The 19901-nt window shown below is 46.1% G+C and overlaps 1 protein-coding gene across 1 annotated transcript; it reads right to left on the minus strand.

The window, feature by feature from the left end:
* Positions 1-364: 364 nt before the first annotated feature.
* Positions 365-17525, minus strand: si:dkey-230p4.1 (trichohyalin). The gene is made up of 29 exons (XM_041950094.1): positions 17389-17525; positions 16103-16258; positions 15872-16009; positions 15116-15193; positions 14526-14596; positions 14270-14435; positions 14039-14145; positions 13491-13880; positions 13084-13210; positions 12863-13012; positions 12551-12699; positions 12104-12253; positions 11711-11789; positions 11545-11622; positions 11011-11157; positions 10797-10906; positions 9354-9495; positions 9078-9271; positions 8762-8889; positions 5768-7317; positions 4685-5710; positions 3835-3966; positions 3215-3754; positions 3045-3128; positions 2507-2659; positions 2171-2323; positions 1414-1470; positions 1275-1337; positions 365-1180 (listed from the first exon to the last, which is right to left on the minus strand). The coding sequence occupies exons 2-29, from the start codon at positions 16241-16243 to the stop codon at positions 953-955; spliced, it is 6531 nt and encodes a 2176-aa protein (XP_041806028.1). The 5' UTR covers positions 16244-16258; positions 17389-17525; the 3' UTR covers positions 365-952.
* Between the last annotated feature and the right edge of the window lie 2376 nt (positions 17526-19901).

Below are 19901 nucleotides of genomic sequence, written 5' to 3' on the forward strand. Positions count from 1 at the left end.
CATCAGAGAAGCTGGGGTTATTTTCACACTGTGACCTGCTTCCAGTCTCTGAAGCTACATCACAGCTTCACCTCTTCAGCGTGTGAGAGCAGCCGGTGGTGGACGAGCTGGACTTTCAGCTCAAAGTGGTTTTCGGTCTCACCCTAACCCTCGATGACGTACCGAACTGGCTCTTTGGATCGGTCGCCATCGACCACGCTGACTGACAGCATGAGGGCCTCAATCATTCTCTGTGTGTATAAATGAACCGACACCCCATCTGTGGTTTCACCGTCTCCGACCAGCAGACCAGAACCCAGACCTGGAGGGTCTCACAGCATTCTGTTCATGATTTATCGATGTTCAGAAATAATCACATTAAAAAGTAAAACTCTGGTCTTTATTGAACTTCACACACACACAGCTGTACTCTGACCTTCACCTGAGCCAGACTGGAGGATCATGGGAAATGTAGTGTGTCGTGGCTCAGGGGTCAGACAGAAATGAAAATACAATAAATACAAAAACACAACAATAAATAACTCTGCAAACATTTTACCTTCGATGTGACGCCTGAACAGTTTGTCTTCTCTGAAACACACGAACACTTTAAAAAGTCTCTGAAGTCCAGGTCAAAGTTTTCTCAGGTTGAGAAAAGACAGAACCTGGACCTGAGCGAGCTGAGCTCAGCGACTCGTAGCTCACGAGTTCCTTCAGCCACTCAGACAGAATCGCCCGTCACCAATAAATCGATCAGTTCGGATCGACTGTCCGACGGTTCCTGAACGCAGCCTGCGTCACGCTTTCATCAGACACAGCTGCAACCAATGAGATGACAGCTCTAAAACGCACGTTGTGTTGAGGGAAACATCAAGCTGCTTCCATGGCGACAGGACACAGCAGGCTGCCTTTGAGCCTGTAAAGTTTTTAAATTTTCAAGTTTTTGGTCCGAAGCTTCAGTTAAGAGTTATTATTATGATTGGCTGAGGGACATCCTAAGCTCCTCCTCCCTCAGGCTGCGGTCCAATCGCTGCGTCTCAGATTCCAGGACGGATGGGATTGGACAGCGTGTGACAGCGGCCAGCGAGTCGGTGAGGTCGTTTCTCAGAGACAGTAGCCATTGGCTGTTTCTGGAGGACTCCTGGATAAACTCCGCCTTATGCTGTTGATCCACGGCCAATGAGAGATGGAGCTGACTCACCTGAGGGGTGGGGGGGGGGGGGCACACAGTGACATGATCAGCATCCACCTGACAGCTCACAACATCTGAAACTCTTCTTCTGTGGTGGACTCACCTGGCCTTCCAGCTCCATCACTCTGGTCCTCAGGTGTTCTTCTTCTGTGGTGTCTCCACACTCCTGAACAAACAACAACTTTACACACACACACACACATAATGACATACCTGTTTGTGTGTCTGTGTGAGTGTCTCACCTGAGATCTGCTGCTGTCAGTCAGCTGCTGTCTGAACCTTGAACGTTCTTCCTCCACCTGAAACAAACATCAAGCAAACAAAATGAAATACACAACAGACTCAAACACAACTCACTGTGTGTGTGTTTGTGTTCCTGTCTCAGTGTGTGTGTACCTGTCTCTTTATGTGTGTATACCTGTCTCACTGTATGTGTGTGTGTGTGTGTGCGTGTGTACCTGTCACAGTGTGTGTGTGCGTGTGTACCTGTCACAGTGTGTGTGTGTGTGTTGTATCTGTCTCAGCGTGTGTATACCTGTCTCTCTCTCTCTCTGTATATACCTGTCTCAGTGTGTATACTTGTGTCAACATATCTGTGTGTGTGTGTCTCAAGGTGTGTGTGTGTGTGTGTGTGTGTATATATACCTCTGTGTGTGTGTGTGTGTGTGTGTATATATATATATATATACATGTGTACATGTCTCAGTGTGTTTGTTAGTGTACATGTCTCAGTGTGTGTGTGTATGTGTGTATATACCTGTCTCAGTGGGTGTGAGTTTACCTGTCTCAAGGTGTGTCAGTGTGTGTACCTGTCTCAGTGTGTCTCTCAGTGTGAGTGTGTATACACCTGTCTCAGTGTGTGTGTGTGTGTGTATATCTGTCTCAGTGTGTCTCTCAGTGTGTTTGTTAGTGTACATGTCTCAGTGTGTGTGTGTATACACCTGTCTCAGTATGTGTGTGTATGTGTGTATATACCTGTCTCAGTGGGTGTGAGTTTACCTGTCTCAGTGTGTCTCTCAGTGTGTTTCTGTCTCTCTTCAGTTTTTCTTTCTGATCTTCCAGGTGAGAGTTCTTCTTGTTCAGTCGTTTCAGTTCCAGCTCCAGTTCAGCCACCAGACGTTGTAGAACCACCAGTCGCTCCCCCACACGCTGCTGACACACACACACACACACACACACACACACACACACACACACACACACACACACACACACACACACACACACACACCTCAGTCAGGTGTTCAGGAAGTTCAGGTGTAAAAAACAGTCCTAGTGCTGCAGTCAGCTTTTCTGGCTGAACCTGACAAACCTGCCAATCGGAGACACACTGACCTCATCTGGGTTAGACCCCGCCCCCGGGCTCTGCTCCTGTTGGTGGGCTCTCTCCCTGTAGCCAATCATAGCTGCCTCAGTTCGCTCCAGAGCCAATCGGACACGATCCCTGTCTTTCTCTAGCTCCTCCGTCCTCTGAGTGAGAGCGTACACCTTCACAACGACAAACGACAAGAAAACACGATCAGCTGCACAAATCACAAAGAGAACGTCTGCACGTCTCTAAACAGACGCCCCCCCCCCGCCCCCAGGGGGTGCTGAGAGACGGGTCAGTCCACCGTCTGAGTGAAGCTTCTTCTCAAACTGACTGATCTATTAATAAACAGGTCACTAACAGATCAGTGAACAGATCAACATGAACAGCTTCCTGTTTATCTGATGCTGTAATGATCAGTTCACAGTGTGGCTGCTGACCTTTGACCTCTGACCTTTGACCTCTGACCCGTCTCACTTCTACATGTTTCTATAATCAGTCATGAAGAAAACACTGATATGTGATCAATCTTGGATCAGTAACATGAATGCATGAATGGAATACCTCAGCTTCTCTCTGCCTCAGCAGCCTCCTCATCTCCTCTTTCTCCTGCAGCAGAGAGGAGATCTGCTCCTCCTCCTCCTCCTCCTCCTCAGGAAACAAACCATGAAACATTTAGACGTCAGGTACTTTCTGCAGGAGTTTCTATGAACTGTAGAAAAGGAAAAGCTCACCTCTGCTCCTGCTCCTCCTCCTCTCTCCTTCTCATCCGTCTCTTGGCCTGTCCTCCTTTCTCTCACTCCCTCGGCAGCTGGGGAGGAGATCTGTGTTTTCTGCTCCTCCAACATGGCCATCGTGGCTCTGACCCGACTCAGCTCGGCCCAGCTCTCCTCCACCTCCTTCTTAGCCTCCTCCAACCTGGACCTCCACTCCTTCTCAGTCTCCTTCAGCATCTCGATTTCTCTCGACAGCGCTTTCAGCTTCACCTCCTGCTCCTTCTCCATCTCTTCCACTTTGCTTTTCCACTGGTCCTCCACCTCCCTCCTCTTCTCCTCCGCCTTCTCCTTTGCCTGTCGAGCCTCCTCCAGCTCCTCTGTCATCTCCCTCCTCCTCCTCTCCAGGGCCTTGGCTCTGGCTCTCAGCTCCTCTGCCTCCTCCCTCTCTCGTAGCACCTCCTCCCTGACAGTGTGCAGCTTCTCCTCTCTGAATGTCTCCATCTTCTCCTTCTCCTCCTTCAAAGCGCTCCTCAGACGCTCCCCCTCTGTGTGGCTCTCCTAAACAGCAGGAGGTTTGTTAGTACACGATGAAGAAATCACACTGCAGGTCTCACTGAGTCCAGCAGGAGGTGCTGTACCTGCAGGAGGAGTTTCAGCTTGGTCATCTCCTCCAGCGCGGCCCTCAGACCCTCCTTCATCTGCTGCTTCTCCTCCTCCTTCTCCTTCACCTCCTGCCTCACTCGCTCCCTACTCCGACTCAGATCAGACACCTGAAACACACGCAGAGAACTGACATGCTAACACGCTAACCACGTGTGACGAGCCAAATGTCAACATGTCAGCACTGAGCAGCTAGCATGCTAACGTTAGCATTGAGTCGAGCTGAGGCTGTTTAAAGCAGTGGGATTTTTCTGACGTGGCCACAGAGGGGCGCTCTATCGCAGCCTGCCTGCAGGAAGCTGCAGGTTCTCTGACCACCTGCTTTTATTTTGTGTTGATGTGTTGTACTTCCTGTCTGAGCTTCTGTTTCCATGTTTCATTCCATTGCTTTTCTCCTGTATTATGAGCCTCTGTGAGGCACCAGGTGTCATGTATGATGTCATGTTAATATTTAATGTTTAGAAATGATCACATTCATGTGCACTGTCCCTTTAAAAAAACAATAAATCAATCAATAACCATAATCAATAAGCTGACAACATAATTCTTCCTCCAGCGCCACCTTCAGGTCATCCTGCTCCTGAGCTTCACTGTGACCACGATGTGATGTTTTTATATGAGAAAAATTTCCCACAATGCATCATGAACGAGCGCTAACGAGCGGCGCAGACAATCTGAGGAGGCGTTCAGGACGACCTCCAGGTTCACAGTGAGCTGATCAATGAGCAGGAGGAGGAGGAGTCAGTCAGTCTGTAGAAACAGACCTCCAGTCAGTGAGAATCTGATATTCATATAAGATCAGTGTGACTATAAATCTACTGACTGTACCTGAGTCTGCAGGGAGCTCAGCTTCTCCTCCATCACCTCCGCACTCTGCAGCACTCCTCTCAGCTCCTCCTGGGCTTCCCCCCTCCTCCTCTGCTCCTTCTGCACTTCTTCTCTGAGAGCTGTCACCTCTTCCCCCCTCTTCATCAGCTCCTCCTTTGTATCCTTCTTCTCCCTTTGTTCCTTTTGTACCTCCTCTCTAAGGACAGACACTTCCCTCTCACTCCTCCTCAGCTCCTCCTGCACCCTCTCCCTCTGCCTCAACTCCTCCTGGGCCTCCCTTCTGTTTGTCTGCTCCTTCTGCACCTCCTCTCTGAGAGTTATCACCTCCTTCTCCGTCCTTGCTAACTTCTCTTGTACCTGCTCCTTCTCCTGTTCTTCCCTTTGGACCTCCTCTGTGATGACTGTCAGCTCACTCTTAGTCCTCCTGAGCTCCCCCTGTATCTCCTCGCTCTGCCTCCTCTCCTTCTGCACCTCCTCTCTGAGCGTCACCAGCTCCCCTTGTGCCGCCTTTTTATCCCTTTGTTCTCTTTTCACCTCCTCTCTGAGAACTGTCACCTCCTCAGTCATCCTCAGCTTTTCCTGTAGCTCCTCCTTCAGCACAGATTGTTCCCTTAATACCTCCTCTCTAAGTACAGACACCTCCTCTCTCCGCTTCCTCAGCTCCTCCTGTGCCTTATCTCTCTCCCTCTGTACCTCCTCTCTTAGAGCTGTCACCTCCCTCTCCCTCCTCCTCAGCTCCACAGAGAGTCCTGCCTTCTCTTCCTCCAGTTCTCTCTCTCTGGACCTCCCTCTCTCCTCCAACAGGAGGTGTTGGGTTCTCTTAGACTCCATCAGTCTCCCTTGCTCCTCTTTCACTTCCATCAACTCACCCTCCAGCCTCCTCCTCTCCTCCTCTTTATTCCTCAGTATCGCCCCCTGTCCCTCCATTTCTTTCTCCTTCTCTATCAGCTCATCCTCCAGCCTCCTCTTCTCCTCCCTCACCCTTCTCAGCACCTCTTCCTCTCGCTTCCTTCCCTCCTCCATCTCCTTCAGTTTGTCTTCAATTCTCCTCTTCTCCTTCTCTGTCCTCCTTAACTCCTGCACCTCCTTTTCCTTCTCTTCCCATCTGTCCTCCAACCTCCTCCTCTCCTCCTTGGCTCTGCTCAGGGCCTCCCTCTCTTCCTCACACTCCTCTTCCACCTCCCTCACTTTTTCCTCGAGTCTCCGCTTCTCCTCTTCCACCTCCTTCAGCTTATTGTTCAGGGTCCTCCTCCTGTCCACCTCTGCTCTCCTCAGCACCTCCCTCTCTCTCCCCTCCTCCTCCCTCTCCTCCAGCATGGCTCTTAGCTGCTGCATCTCCTCCTCTTGCTCCTTCAGGATATGTTTGAGCTTTGCCGCCTCGCTCGCATTCTGCTCTGCCTTCTCTCTCCACTCCTTCACCTCCTCCTCCAGCCTGTCGTGGGTCTCCTCCCTTTCTCTGGCTCTCCTCCTGGCTCCCTCACTCTTGGCCCGGGCCTCCTGCAGCTCCATGGCCTGAGAGGAGATCCTGTTGTCTTTTTCTCCTCCCTCCCTCCTCTCTTTCTCCAGGAGCATCCAGGTTTCTTTCAGCAGCGCTTCCAGCTGCTCCACCCTCGCCTCCCTCTGTAGCAGTTTGTCGTTCACCTCCTGATGCTCCCTTGCCCCCTCTTCCTCCCGCTTCTCCACCAGCCTCAGCCGGTCCTTCAGCTCCTCCACCTCCTCCTCCCTCTCCCTCACAGCGCTAATCTGTCGCTCCAGACTGCGCTCCTGCCGCTCCACCTCCTCCTTCATCTCCTCACACTCCTCCTTGGCTACGTTCAGCTTCACCCTGAGCAGCTCCACCTCTCCCACCTTCTCCTTCAGCCTCTCCACCTCCTCCTCTGCTCTCCTCGCTTCAGTCCTCAGTCGCTCTACCTGCTCCTCCATTCTGCTCCTCCTCTTCTCCTCTTCTTCATCTCGCAGTCCTTCCTTCACTCTCCATTCCTCCTCTCTGTCCTCCTTCAGTTTGGATGTTTCCTTTGTCAGTCTGTTTATCTCCTCCTCCACCCTCCTCCTCCATCTCTCCACCTCTTCCTCCGCCTCACTCCTCAGTCGCTCCATCTCCCCCTCCCTCTCCTCCTTCTCTCTTTCTAATCTCTCTATCCGGTCACAGAGTGCCTCAATCTCCTCCTCCCTCTGCACCTCCTCCTCTCTTACCCTGACCTCCATTCTCTTCACCTCCTCCTCTAGTCTCTTCACCTCCTCCTCTAGTCTCTTCTTCTCTCCCTCTGCCCGCTGTATATTCTCTGTCATGTGGCTGATTCGCGCCTCCCTCTCGGTCACCTCCTCTCTTAATCTCTCGTCCTTCTCCTTTGTCAGTCCATCTATGCGCCTCCTCAGTGCCTCCACCTCTCCGTCCCTCATCCCCAGCTCCTCACTCAGAGCCTCTCTCTCTCTCTGCCAGGCCTCCTTCTCCTCCTTCCTTTCCTCTTCTTCTTCCCTCCTCCTCCTCCTCAGCTCTTCCGCCTCCTTCGTCAGTCTCTCCATCTCCTCTCTCAGCACGTCCCTTTGCTCCTCGCTCCTCTCTCTCCTCTCCCTCTCCTCTCCTCTCCCGGCTGTTGCTCCTTCCAGCTCTCCTCTCAGACACTCGATCTCTCCTTCAGACAGAAAGCAGAATAATAAACACAAACATCGCATCTGCTGGTACTAATACTACTACTAATACTACTGTTAATAGTACTAATACCGCTACTAATACTACTGTTAATAGTACTAATACCATTACTAATACTACTGCTGCTAGCACTAATACCACTGCTAATAGTACTAATACCACTACTAATACTACTGTTTATAGTACTAATACCACTACTAATACTACTGCTGCTGGTACTACTACCACTACTAATACTACTGTTAATAGTACTAATACCAATACTAATACTACTGCTGCTGGTACTAATACCACTACTAATACTACTGCTAATAGTACTAATACCACTACTAATACTACTGTTAATAGTACAAATACCACTACTATAACTACTGCTAATAGTACTAATACCACTACTAATACTACTGTTTATAGTACTAATACCACTACTAATACTACTGCTGCTGGTACTACTACCACTACTAATACTACTGTTAATAGTACTAATACCAATACTAATACTACTGCTGCTGGTACTAATACCACTACTAATACTACTGCTAATAGTACTAATACCACTACTAATACTACTGTTAATAGTACAAATACCACTACTATAACTACTGCTAATAGTACTAATACCACTACTAATACTACTGTTAATAGTACAAATACCACTACTATAACTACTGCTAATAGTACTAATACCACTACTAATACTACTGTTAATAGTACAAATACCACTACTATAACTACTGTTAATAGTACTAATACCACTACTAATACTACTGTTAATAGTACAAATACCACTACTATAACTACTATTAATAGTACTAATACCACTACTAATACTACTGTTAATAGTACAAATACCACTACTATAACTACTGTTAATAGTACTAATACCACTACTAATACTACTGTTAAGAGTACAAATACCACTACTATAACTACTGTTAATAGTACTAATACCACTACTAATACTACTGTTAATAGTACAAATACCACTACTATAACTACTGTTAATAGTACTAATACCACTACTAATACTACTGTTAATAGTACAAATACCACTACTATAACTACTGTTAATAGTACAAATACCACTACTATAACTACTGTTAATAGTACTAATACCACTACTAATACTACTGTTAATAGTACAAATACCACTACTATAACTACTGTTAATAGTACTAATACCACTACTATAACTACTGTTAATAGTACTAATACCACTACTATAACTTCTGTTAATAGTGTCCCATTTGAAAGTTGCTCAGTTCTCTCAGGTATGTTTACAGTCCACCTGAGTCATTCTGAGAGTTCATACTGTAACTGTACTGTGTTGGTCTGTTCTGTGTACATGTCATCACACACACACACACACACACACACACACACACACACACACACACACACACACACACACACACTCACACACTGACCATGTAAGGCTTCTTTGGCCTGCTGCAGGGTGTGGATGTGTGTGTGCAGCTGACATCTGTCCACCTCCACCTGTGAGAGCTGCTTCTGCTGCTGGCTGAGCTGCTGGTGGAGCGACACTGACAGAGACCTGCAGAGGAAGAGAGCGAGCGTACAGTATGTTTACGAGCCGCATCAACAGTTCATGTGTTACGGTTATGTACAGCCCCGCAGCCCCTGAGGACTGGACCAGGTTTAGATATTCAGGTGAGTTAAACATGTTTAGAGACATTAAGCAGGACAAGCGGCTCGTAACCATGTGCTCAGGTGTGTTCGTACCTGAGCTCCTGCAGCTCCTCCTCCAGTTGCACCCTGTGTCTCTGCAGGCTGTCCCGCTCCTCCTGCATCCTCCTGCTCTCCCTGTGTTGTTCCTCCTGATCTCTGTCTCTCCTCCTCAGCTCCTCCGCCGCCTGCCGCAGCTGCTCCCGCGCCTCCTTCAGCTCCCCGGACACAGAGGCATGCTGGGAGGACAGCTGAGGACCACACACAGGCATTACACATGACACGTCATGCAGGTGTATCACTGTCACATGACTGTCACTAGCTCCTCTTTACCTCCTCCATCTGACCTCCATCCCTCTCTTTCTCCTCCATCAGGGAGACCAACTGTCTCTCCTTCTCCTCCATCAGCGTCTCCGTCTCTCTCTCCCTTTCTCTCAGCTGACAGATGATGTCGGCCTCCGCCTCTCTCTGAGCTCTAAACAACAAGACCAAAACCATTTCTGTGAAAGCATTAAAGGTTTATCAGGCGTTTATATTCTGGATTAAACGTTTACATTAGGAATCAAAAAGCACATTTTCAATATTTACAGATTAAAGGGGTTATATTTAGGATTAAAAGTTTAATGTAATGGGTTAAAGGTTTTGTATTCGGGATTACTGATTTGCATTCAGGATTAATGGTTTGTATTCAGGATTAATGGTTTGTATTCAGGATTAATGGTTAATATTCAGGATTAATGGTTTGCATTCAGGAGTAAAGGTTAATATTCAGGATTAAAGGTTAATATTCAGGATTAAATCTTAATATTCAGGATTAATGGTTTGTATACAGGATAAATTATTTGTATTCAGGATTAAAGGTTAATATGCAGGATTAAAGGTTAATATTCAGGATTAATGGTTAATATTCAGGATTATTGGTTAATATTCAGGATTAATGGTTTGTATTTAGGAATAATGGTTAATATTCAGGATTAAAGGTTAATATTTAGGATTAATGGTTTGTTTTCAGGATTAAAGGTTAATATTCAGGATTAATGGTTAATATTCAGGATTAATGGTTTGTATTTAGGAATAATGGTTCATATTCAGGATTAATGGTTCATATTCAGGATTAATGGTTTGTATTTAGGAATAATGGTTCATATTCAGGATTAATGGTTAATATTTAGGATTAATGGTTTGTTTTCAGGATTAAAGGTTAATATTCAGGATTAATGGTTAATATTCAGGATTAATGGTTTGTATTTAGGAATAATGGTTCATATTCAGGATTAATGGTTAATATTCAGGATTAATGGTTAATATTCAGGATTAATGGTTAATATTCAGGATTATTGGTTAATATTCAGGATTAATGGTTTGTTTTCAGGATTAAAGGTTAATATTCAGGATTAATGGTTAATATTCAGGATTAATGGTTAATATTCAGGATTATTGGTTAATATTCAGGATTAATGGTTTGTTTTCAGGATTAAAGGTTAATATTCAGGATTAATGGTTAATATTCAGGATTAATGGTTTGTATTCAGGATTAATGGTTTGTATTCAGGATTATTGGTTAATATTCAGGATTAATGGTTAATATTCAGGATTAATGGTTAATATTCAGGATTATTGGTTAATATTCAGGATTAATGGTTTGTTTTCAGGATTAAAGGTTAATATTCAGGATTAATGGTTAATATTCAGGATTAATGGTTTGTATTCAGGATTAATGGTTTGTATTCAGGATTAAGGACTCATCTACAAACCTGTTGTGGAAATCAAACTCACCTGAGCTGGCTGCAGTCCAGGTTGAGGGTTTTGACCTCCCTCTGCAGAGAGCTGACCTCTGACCTCAGAGCCTGCAGCTGTGATTGGCTGTCTGACAGCTCACACTCCATCTGGAAACAGAGACACATGTGAGGACGTTCTCTGGAGCCTCTGAGCCAGGCAGCATCTCATACAGAGAGTCAGAGGGAGAGCGAGGTCGAGCGAGCAGCGGTACCTGCAGCAGCTGTTTGTTCAGGTCTCTCTTGTCCGAGGCCAGAGCCGAGTTCAGGGCGGCCATCTTGTCCAGAGCGTCCCGTCCCTCCTCCACATCTCGCTTCAGCACACACTCAGAGGACGAGAGACGCAACACACACTCCCTGGACTGAATGGGGGAGACAAAGCGGGGGGGGGGGGGGGGGATACCATACAAACGAATACATACCAAGATTGAAATGATGGCGGCCGCCGACGAAGACCCAGAGCTGGAATGTAACTAAGTACTTTTACTCAACTGCAGAACTAAAGTACATTTTGAGGTACTTGCACTTTGAGTCTTTTCATGTCACTTTCTACTTCTACTCCAGCAGAGGTCAGAGGGGAACACTTCATCTGATGGCTGTAGAGGTGGTGTTCTATTGTTCTACTCAATCGTCCAGTTACTCTCAGCCTGCTGCGTCAGCCAATCAGGGGCCACCAGGAAGACAAATATATTTCACACATAGTGCCTTCAGTCGTCAGCAGCTGAGCTGATGGGGGCTACAAACTGTACCTTCTGCAGAGCATCTCTGGCGTCCGCAGCCTCGTCTTCTGCCCTCTGTCTGTCCAACTGCTGCCTCTCCAACGCCCCCTACAGGAAGATGGAGAAAAGGAGTAAAGCTTCTGTCAGCGTAGGACATGAAGCCGCTGTAAGCAGCAGTAACGACGCTGAACGTCACCTTCAGAGTGTGAATCTCCATCTGGTGGAGAGTTTCTCTCTCAGTCAGCTGGACGTTCTCCAACAGTTCAGTCTCAACTCTGAAACAGAAGCAGTTCAGCGTGTAAAGGATCAGACAGCGACACGGCTCCAACATCAGTTCACCAGGAACTCCATGAAAACATCACTGAAGCCTGCGGTAAATATTATCTCATCATTAGAAAATGACTTTCAAACTTTGAAAAGTGCCTCAAATCTGCACTTGATGAAGGATGTCAATGAAAACCAGCAGGAACTGAAACGTAGTGACGGTGACGTCAGTGATGCGTGGCGACGTCCCCGCTGTCTAAAACTTCTAATAACATGATGACTGGAGTTCAGTCCCAGGACGAGCAGCAGGAAACCTTCATGATACCGTCTGTGTGTTTCTGCCTCCAGCTGTCTGCCTCTCTCCTCCTGTCTGTCCCTGTCCCTCCTCAGCCTGTCGTTCTCTCTCTGCACCTCCTCCACCCTCCTCTGCACCTCCTCCACCTGCAGCCGCAGCAGGGACGACGTCTCCCGCTCCCTGAGACACACACGCAGACACACACATGCACACACAAGCGCGCGCACACACAATAACACACACACACACAGTTGTTTGTTTGCTTTAATTTTAAACTTTGTTTTATTTTGTTTTAACTTGTTTTACAGTATTTTGATGTACTTCCTGTTTTTTTGTCAAACTCACTTCTTTTAATCTACTGTTTAATGTCATGTGCTCAAAATCTACAGTAAAGATTTAATATGAACATTAAATGCCTTTTTATTAAGGTGATGAGTGTGTGTGTGTGTGTGTGTGTGTGTGTGTGTGTGTGAGTACCTGCTCACTGTGTCCAGAGTGTGTGTGAGCTCAAGCTGTGTGTGTTGCGTGTGTGTGTGCAGCTCCTGGTTGTCGTCCTCCAGCTGTTTCAGTCGCAGCTGCAGTGCTGACATCTCCTCGCTGCGTCGCCGCAGAGACAGCTCCGCCCCCTGACACACACACACACAGATGCACACAGACGCACACACACACACACACACACTAACATCTTTATGCCCTTTGATGGTGGGTGCAGCGTGTGTGCGATGCGTGCATGTGTGTATTTGTATGTGTGTGTGTGTGTGTGTGTGTGTGTGCGCGAGTGAAACTGACCTGCAGTTCCTCGTGTCTCCACTGCAGAGCGCTCTCAGCGTGAGACAGGACAGACAGCAGGGAGGCCAGATCCAGACTGAGGACGCCGTCTGAGGAGACACATGAAGCCCTGCTGCTGCTGCTGCTGCTGCTGCTGCTCAGGACCCTGGACTGAAGACACAACACGCTCTGACCTCTGACCTCTGACCTCTCAGTGATCTAACTTCATGTTCAACACTCACCAGTTTGATCACAGCCAGACTGACGGACTGCAGGCTTCTCTCTGCTTCTCTAAGTCTCTCCACCTCTCTCTCTCTCTCCTCCCTCTGACTCTCCTCAGCCTGCAGTGAGCGAGACAGCTCCACAACCCTGGGAGACAGAGACAGACAGGAAGACAGACAGACAGGGAGAGACAGAGACAGACAGGGGGAAAGACAGAGAGAGACAGAGAGCTCACAAACACAGACAGGAAACACGTTGGACTGAACTGGAAGTCTGTTTGTCTCTGAGCAGCAGAACACCTGAACACTGCGACTGACCCAGAACTAAAGAGGACTGAGACTGAGTTCAGACTCAACCAGTCAGCTAACTGCTAGTTAGCATGCTAGCTAGCTCAGTTGCTAACTGAAGATGAAGATGACGGTTTTACCGTTCATTCAGCTGGAAAACGTTTTTCTCATGAAGAAGCTTCAACTCTGCAAGCTCTTCTTCCTTCTCCTCCCACCTCCCCCGCTTCTCCTCCTCAGTGTCCTCCTCCTCATTGTGCTCCAGCTCTCCTAAGGTGAAGGTTCCCAGGGTAAGGGAGGAGACAAGAGGACGAACAGATGATGAGGAGTCCAGAGGAGGGAGGACCAAGGTGGAGGACAACGGAGGAGAGGAGGAAGGGGGAGGGGGGTCCGAAGGGAGAAGAGGGGGAGGCACAGGGGAGAAGGGCTTGATAGGAGGAGTGTTGAGCCTCAGTGAGGTGGAGACGGAGTCACAGCTGGACAGGAGACAGGAGGACAGACGAGAAAACTCCGCCCTCAACTGCCACAGATCCCTGCAGAGAGAGAGAGACAGGTGGATCAATTAACTGGATCGATGAACTCGATCAGCTCTCAACAGGTTGATCAATTAACTCATATTCACCACAAAACATTGCTCACTGTCATTTTTCAGGCAACACACACACACATGTGCACACGCACACACACGTACCTGTCGGCGGCGGTTTTTACGGTGTGACAGTGTTGTCTCAGAGCGATCACAGACCTCCAAGCTGACAACAACCGAGCCTGCTGCTGACCCACAAGACCTGATCGACACTGCACACACACGCACGCACGCACACACACACGCACACACACACACACACACACACACAGCTTGGTCAGAAATTCCACCTTAAAATACTACAACAATTCCAGAGGTATAAACCAAACTGCACACCTCCCGCTCTCTCTGCCAACCAGCCTCTCTCTGCTCCGCTTCCTCCACAGCTCTTGTCCAATCACAAGTCAGCTTCTGGAGGTCCTCCCTCAGGGCCTGGTTAGCCTGCTCTGATTGGCTGAGCTGCTCCCGCAGTAAAACGTTTGTATCTGCCAGGCCACCAGACCTGAAGAGACAGACAGACAGACACACACACACACAGAGGTGAGAATGACACGTGCGCGCACACGATACACATGATACACACGATACACACCTCTGCTGTTCCTCCTCCAGCCTGATGAGGGCGCTCTCCAGTGAGTCAGTGTGTTCATCTCTGAGCCTTCGCTGCAAAACAAATACACACATGAGACAACACAACAACAACAGTACACAAACATCTGGACTGCTGCCGAGAGACAACAGTACACAAACATCTGGACTGCTGCCGAGAGACGACAGTACACAAACATCTGGACTACTGCAGTGAGACGACAGTACACAAACATCTGGACTACTGCAGTGAGACGACAGTACACAAACATCTGGACTACTGCAGAGAGACAACAGTACACAAACATCTGGACTACTGCAGTGAGACGACAGTACACAAACATCTGGACTACTGCAGTGAGACCACAGTACACAAACATCTGGACTACTGCAGTGAGACCACAGTACACAAACATCTGGACTACTGCAGTAACAGTGTAGTACTGAAGGTTGGTAACAGTGACAAACCTTTTATTTCAACACAAATTCTTTATCAGATAAAGCTTCAGTGTTCATGTTAACATGTGTCTTTAATGGCTGTACTATAGTAGTACTGCAGCAGTAGTAGTAGTAGTAGTAGTAGTGAAGTGAGACCTCAGTGTTGAGCTGCTGTGTGTGTTCATCCTGCAGCTGAAGATTCAAGTGCTGACAGCGATCTCTGTACTCCAACACCTGCAGACACAATCAGTCCCATCAGTACTGCAACGAGGTACCGAAAAACAAGTGATGAGAGTATCAATGAAGTACCAAAACAAAATGAAGTAGTATTGAAAAGAGTAGTTTTGATAAAATTCAAACAATTATTGAAGTACCGACGATCAGTCGGCCTCAGAAAAATGAAAAATAATAAAACTAATTTTTTTCCAAGTTGTTTCCTTTTATCGATGAAGTGACTCATCGTTTCAGATGTACTTGTATAAACTGCTGGGTAGTTTTATTTATAACAAAACATCAGATTTTATTAACTCTTCATATGTTTGTGTGTAACAATCACAATCTGTAAGATAACTGAAGCTGTCACATGTATGTAATGGAGTAAAAAGTACACCATAAAAGTAATGGAGTAGATGAAGAAAGTAGCATTTTCATCTGAGACTTTTCACTATTTTCAGACAATTAATTCAGAAAAATAAATGTTGAATAATTAAGAAACAACTTTATAAAGAAGCCTCATCACAAAGTGATGCTGCTGCTGTGCTGTTAATACTGCTACTACTGTATGTTGTACGACTAATAATACTACTATTAACAGTACTTTTAATATTACTGCCACTGATGCTACTACTAAAGATACAGCTGCTGGCACTGATAACTATACTAATACTACAAATACTACACACGCACACACACCTTGTTCTGCAGTCGGTGGATGAGCAGAGCCTGTCTGGCCTCCCTCTCTCTCCCCTCCCTCACCCTCCTCCTCCACTCCCTCTGCTCACCCTCCAATTGCAGAGAGAGGGCGAGCGAGGGAGACACTGACTGGAACAGCTGGAAAGAGAGAGAGAGAGAGAGATGTAATGGTTTGATTTACCCTGATATTCACACAATCCTCCTCCTCCTCCTCCTCCTCCTCCTCCTCACCCTGTCATTGAGAGCTCTGCTCCTGGACTCCAGCTCGTCGCGCTCTGCTCGACTCTCAGCCAGCTCCTCCTGCAGGCGACACACTTCCTGTTTAAGCTCCGCCTTCTCCTGCTGCCACCCAATCAGCAGCTCCGACTCCATGCTGTCAGGTCAACTCTGGACACAGAAAGCAACAAACAAATGTTTGATTTGCTGCTTTTCCTCTGAATGAATTTGAGTCCAGAGAGACTCTAACTAATCGAATAGTTAGTAAAAGTAAATAAGTTCAAGTCTCGTCGTGAGTGCTGCCAAAACACAAACGACCGACTGAGCAGTGTGTGCCTGAACACCTGCTGAGTGAAGTGCAGTATACACACCTACAGTTCACCTGTGACAGGTGGAAAGTTCAGTGTGAGGCAGCGGCTCTGCAGCTCAGCTGACAGAAGAATCATTAATATAATGATTCTCTATTATCTGATTCTTTAAATCTGCCTCGAGTCATTGATCTGCTGCTTCTAACTCAAATGTTGATACATGAGGTCAGAGTTCAGAGGTGTCAGAGCCTCAAACTGAATGTGGACTGGTTTTATTTTGAAGCGTACAGATGCACACAGAGGCTGTTTTATCGTCTCATTCACTGAACTGTGGATTTTACTCCTCACTCATTTACACGCTCTCATCTAAAATCAGAGTAGTGGTTCCTCTGCTGAGAGGCAGCTCTGGTTCTGGTTCGTTCTGGTCCCGATCCAGATCAGTGTGAATAGAGGCCCAGTTGGACTGGATCCGTGGTGGAGGTGGAGGGACTGGTCAGTCACCTATCAGCCTCACACCAGCAGAACAGGCTCAACTTACCTGCTGGCTAATTACCTCTGTGATCCAAGTGTGAAAGAACAGAGCCAGGTGGACAAAATAACAGAAACACCACGACACATAAACGAAGATCTCTAAAACGTCATGGCTTCACACTCTGACCGTCAGATGTTGTGCTGTGTTGTTGTTGTGCAGTGTTGTTGTTGTGCTGTGTTGTGCAGGAGTTCCTGTGTGGTGGGTCAGTTTGTAATCAGCTTGTGTTCAGTGTTAATCCTGCTGTTAAACTGCAGAGTCAGCAGAGGATCGAACCTGCCGACACACCAGCAGGTCTCAGACCAGTCAGGACCGGTTCTTGGGAGCGTCAGACAGCTGCAGAGACTGCGACGGTCCGGACCGTCAGAAGAGTTTCCAGAGGAACTAACTCCAGAGTGCAGTTAGCCTGTTAGCATGCTAACAGCAGGCAAACAACGTGTGAATAAAGAGAAAGAAGTTCGTACCTGCGTCCTCTGAAGCTGCTGCCGAGCTTCGCTCACAAAAAGCCGCAAACGAACATTCAACCACTTTAAAACTACAAACCTAACATTAAGCTAACGCGAGCTACTACTGTTAGCGCATTCAAACAGGGAACCTGACCTCTCACACCGGAAACACGAAGCACGTGACCGGAAACAACGCGCCTCCGCTCAAACAGCGACACCTGCCGACAAATAATAAAACGCAGTTGGATCAGTTGAGTGAGGAGACGAGGTAAAGTCACGTGTTCAGTCAGGCTACTGGCTCGTTAGCTTCACATGAAACATCAAATCAAAGAGGCGACAAATCTCAAAAAGTTTCACAGCTGGACTGAAACAAAGAGACAAAATAAAAGTCAGATGTTTCTGACAGGATGTGGATCAGTGTTCAGATTCATTACTGCAGTACCACACTGTAAAAACACTCTACACGTGTACTGCATCTCCAGTGGAAGTATTACCTGAGAAGTGCAGCCTCTACTCAGCACCTGTGAAGGTCTTTATAACAAATCATTATATTCAATAAGTTCATGTGTAAAATCAAGCTAACTGCAACAGTTAAATAACTGCAGTGGAGTAAGAGCAGGATATTTCCCTCTGAGCTGCAGTGGAAGTAGAAAGTTGTAGAAACTGATGTACTTCAGTGTATGAGCGAAGTACGTGTCAGTGTTTGCCTCAGTTCTTCTTGAGAATAATCTTCAACTGAGGACAAAAAAAAAAGGTTTCTCTGATGGGTCGAAGGAAGCTCCAAGAAAAACTTTCTCGTGATTAATCATGTGTACGACTACGTCCGCCTTGTTGTTCGTCTGTTTAGAACATACTTTGATTTTTATAATGATATTACTCTTCAAATACTATTAATTTAAATGTAAAAGAAGCTCATTTTAATTGTGTAAGATCTTTAATATCTCCAGCAGCGATGAACAAATCAAAATGAAACAAAAATCTATATATTAATGTCCTGATTTATAAATATTCAGCAATGGAAGCAGAGACAGGAGCGAGCAAACTGAAGCAGGAAAGAAATTCTGCTGCTGGTAAATAAGAAATCAGAGAAAAAGGAGAATTTCTTATTTATTACATGAAGATGTAAATAGCTGCTATAATACTCTGAACAACACATTCTGCTTCAGATAAGAAAGTGTTCACCATGAACAATGGCTGAAGTCACACAACACAAATATTATAAATTATAGTGTAGCTGTAAAATAACTATGATAATAATGACAAAAACTTTTTTATCCATCAGTTTTTCATGGACACCTGAGGGTCCACCACTGTCTGTAGTGCTGTGATTTATCTCCACTTCCTGAAAACATTATTACTGAACAGACACGTTATAATAAATGTACTTCATGACAAATGTCACAACACAAACCTCCACATACACTAATATTAAGAATATATTCAGTTTCAACGAGAGGCAGATGACCTGGAGTACAAAAGATTCATTAAAAAACTTTATTTGGTTTTACAGAAACACGTGGCAATGATGTATTCAGCTTTAGTATATTCAGAACATCTGAACTAATATTCTCATAATATCTAGTCAGTTATTCATATTTTTTAAAGTTATTATCTTTATGCTAGTTTCAAATGTTAAATAATTCTCGAAAGGAAAACAGTGAAATTAATTCAGTCACTTCTGCTTTACACACGAGCTTTCAAAACGTGTACACTTATTTAATAAAAAGACAGAATGTCAGACTCACATCAACATAGATTCGAAAAAGTAACTTTGTATGTTTTCAAGTCCAACTCTGACTCGCAAATGTCGACCAATAACAAGCCGCCCTGCCAGAGCTGAGCTTTGATTGGACGAAGAGCCACAGAGGAAGCTATCGTAGCATATTAGCCGTATTAATGTAAGCTCCTCTGTCACAGTCAGGAGATGAAGGTACAAACTCGTCTAAGTCCACTGACCGTTCAGCTAGCATCTCAGTTAGCATCTCAGTTAGCATCTTGCTAGCTAACGCACTAACTAACGCTTACTTTTTTCCAGTTTCTTTCAGGAGTAAGTGTCCATATACCTCACTGAGAGATCATTACAGAATAAATAGAAGTCTAAGATCTAAAATTATTATTATTAAGTTAGCAAGGTACCATCTCAGTGCGCGATAGAGAGCTGAGTCCACTTCCTGTTTAGTTTCTGTGACTTCATACAATCTGTCATTCAGCATTTCTTCCAGCAGCTCCTGGAGTTTATTTTCCATATTCTGACACAAATTAGCTCCACAGCAGCAGCTGCTATTAAAAGTTAAAACCTTCGAGATGTCAGTGAAGCTAAAGTGTTAGCATTAGCCTACGAGGGGCTGTGGGCTGATGGGAAACAGTGTTTGCTTTAGGCAGCTAAATAAAAAAGGAACATTGAGTAAAGAACATCAGATCATTTTTAAAAAACTCGCTTCTTTATCTAAAGATCGGGAGTGAGGCACAACATGCTGCTGAGAAAGGTCTGGTTCTACCTCACACCGTCAGCACAGTCAGTTCTGGGACAG

This window comes from Chelmon rostratus, chromosome 13 (assembly GCF_017976325.1).
Source record: "Chelmon rostratus isolate fCheRos1 chromosome 13, fCheRos1.pri, whole genome shotgun sequence".
In the NCBI taxonomy this organism is placed as follows: Eukaryota; Metazoa; Chordata; class Actinopteri; order Chaetodontiformes; family Chaetodontidae; genus Chelmon; species Chelmon rostratus.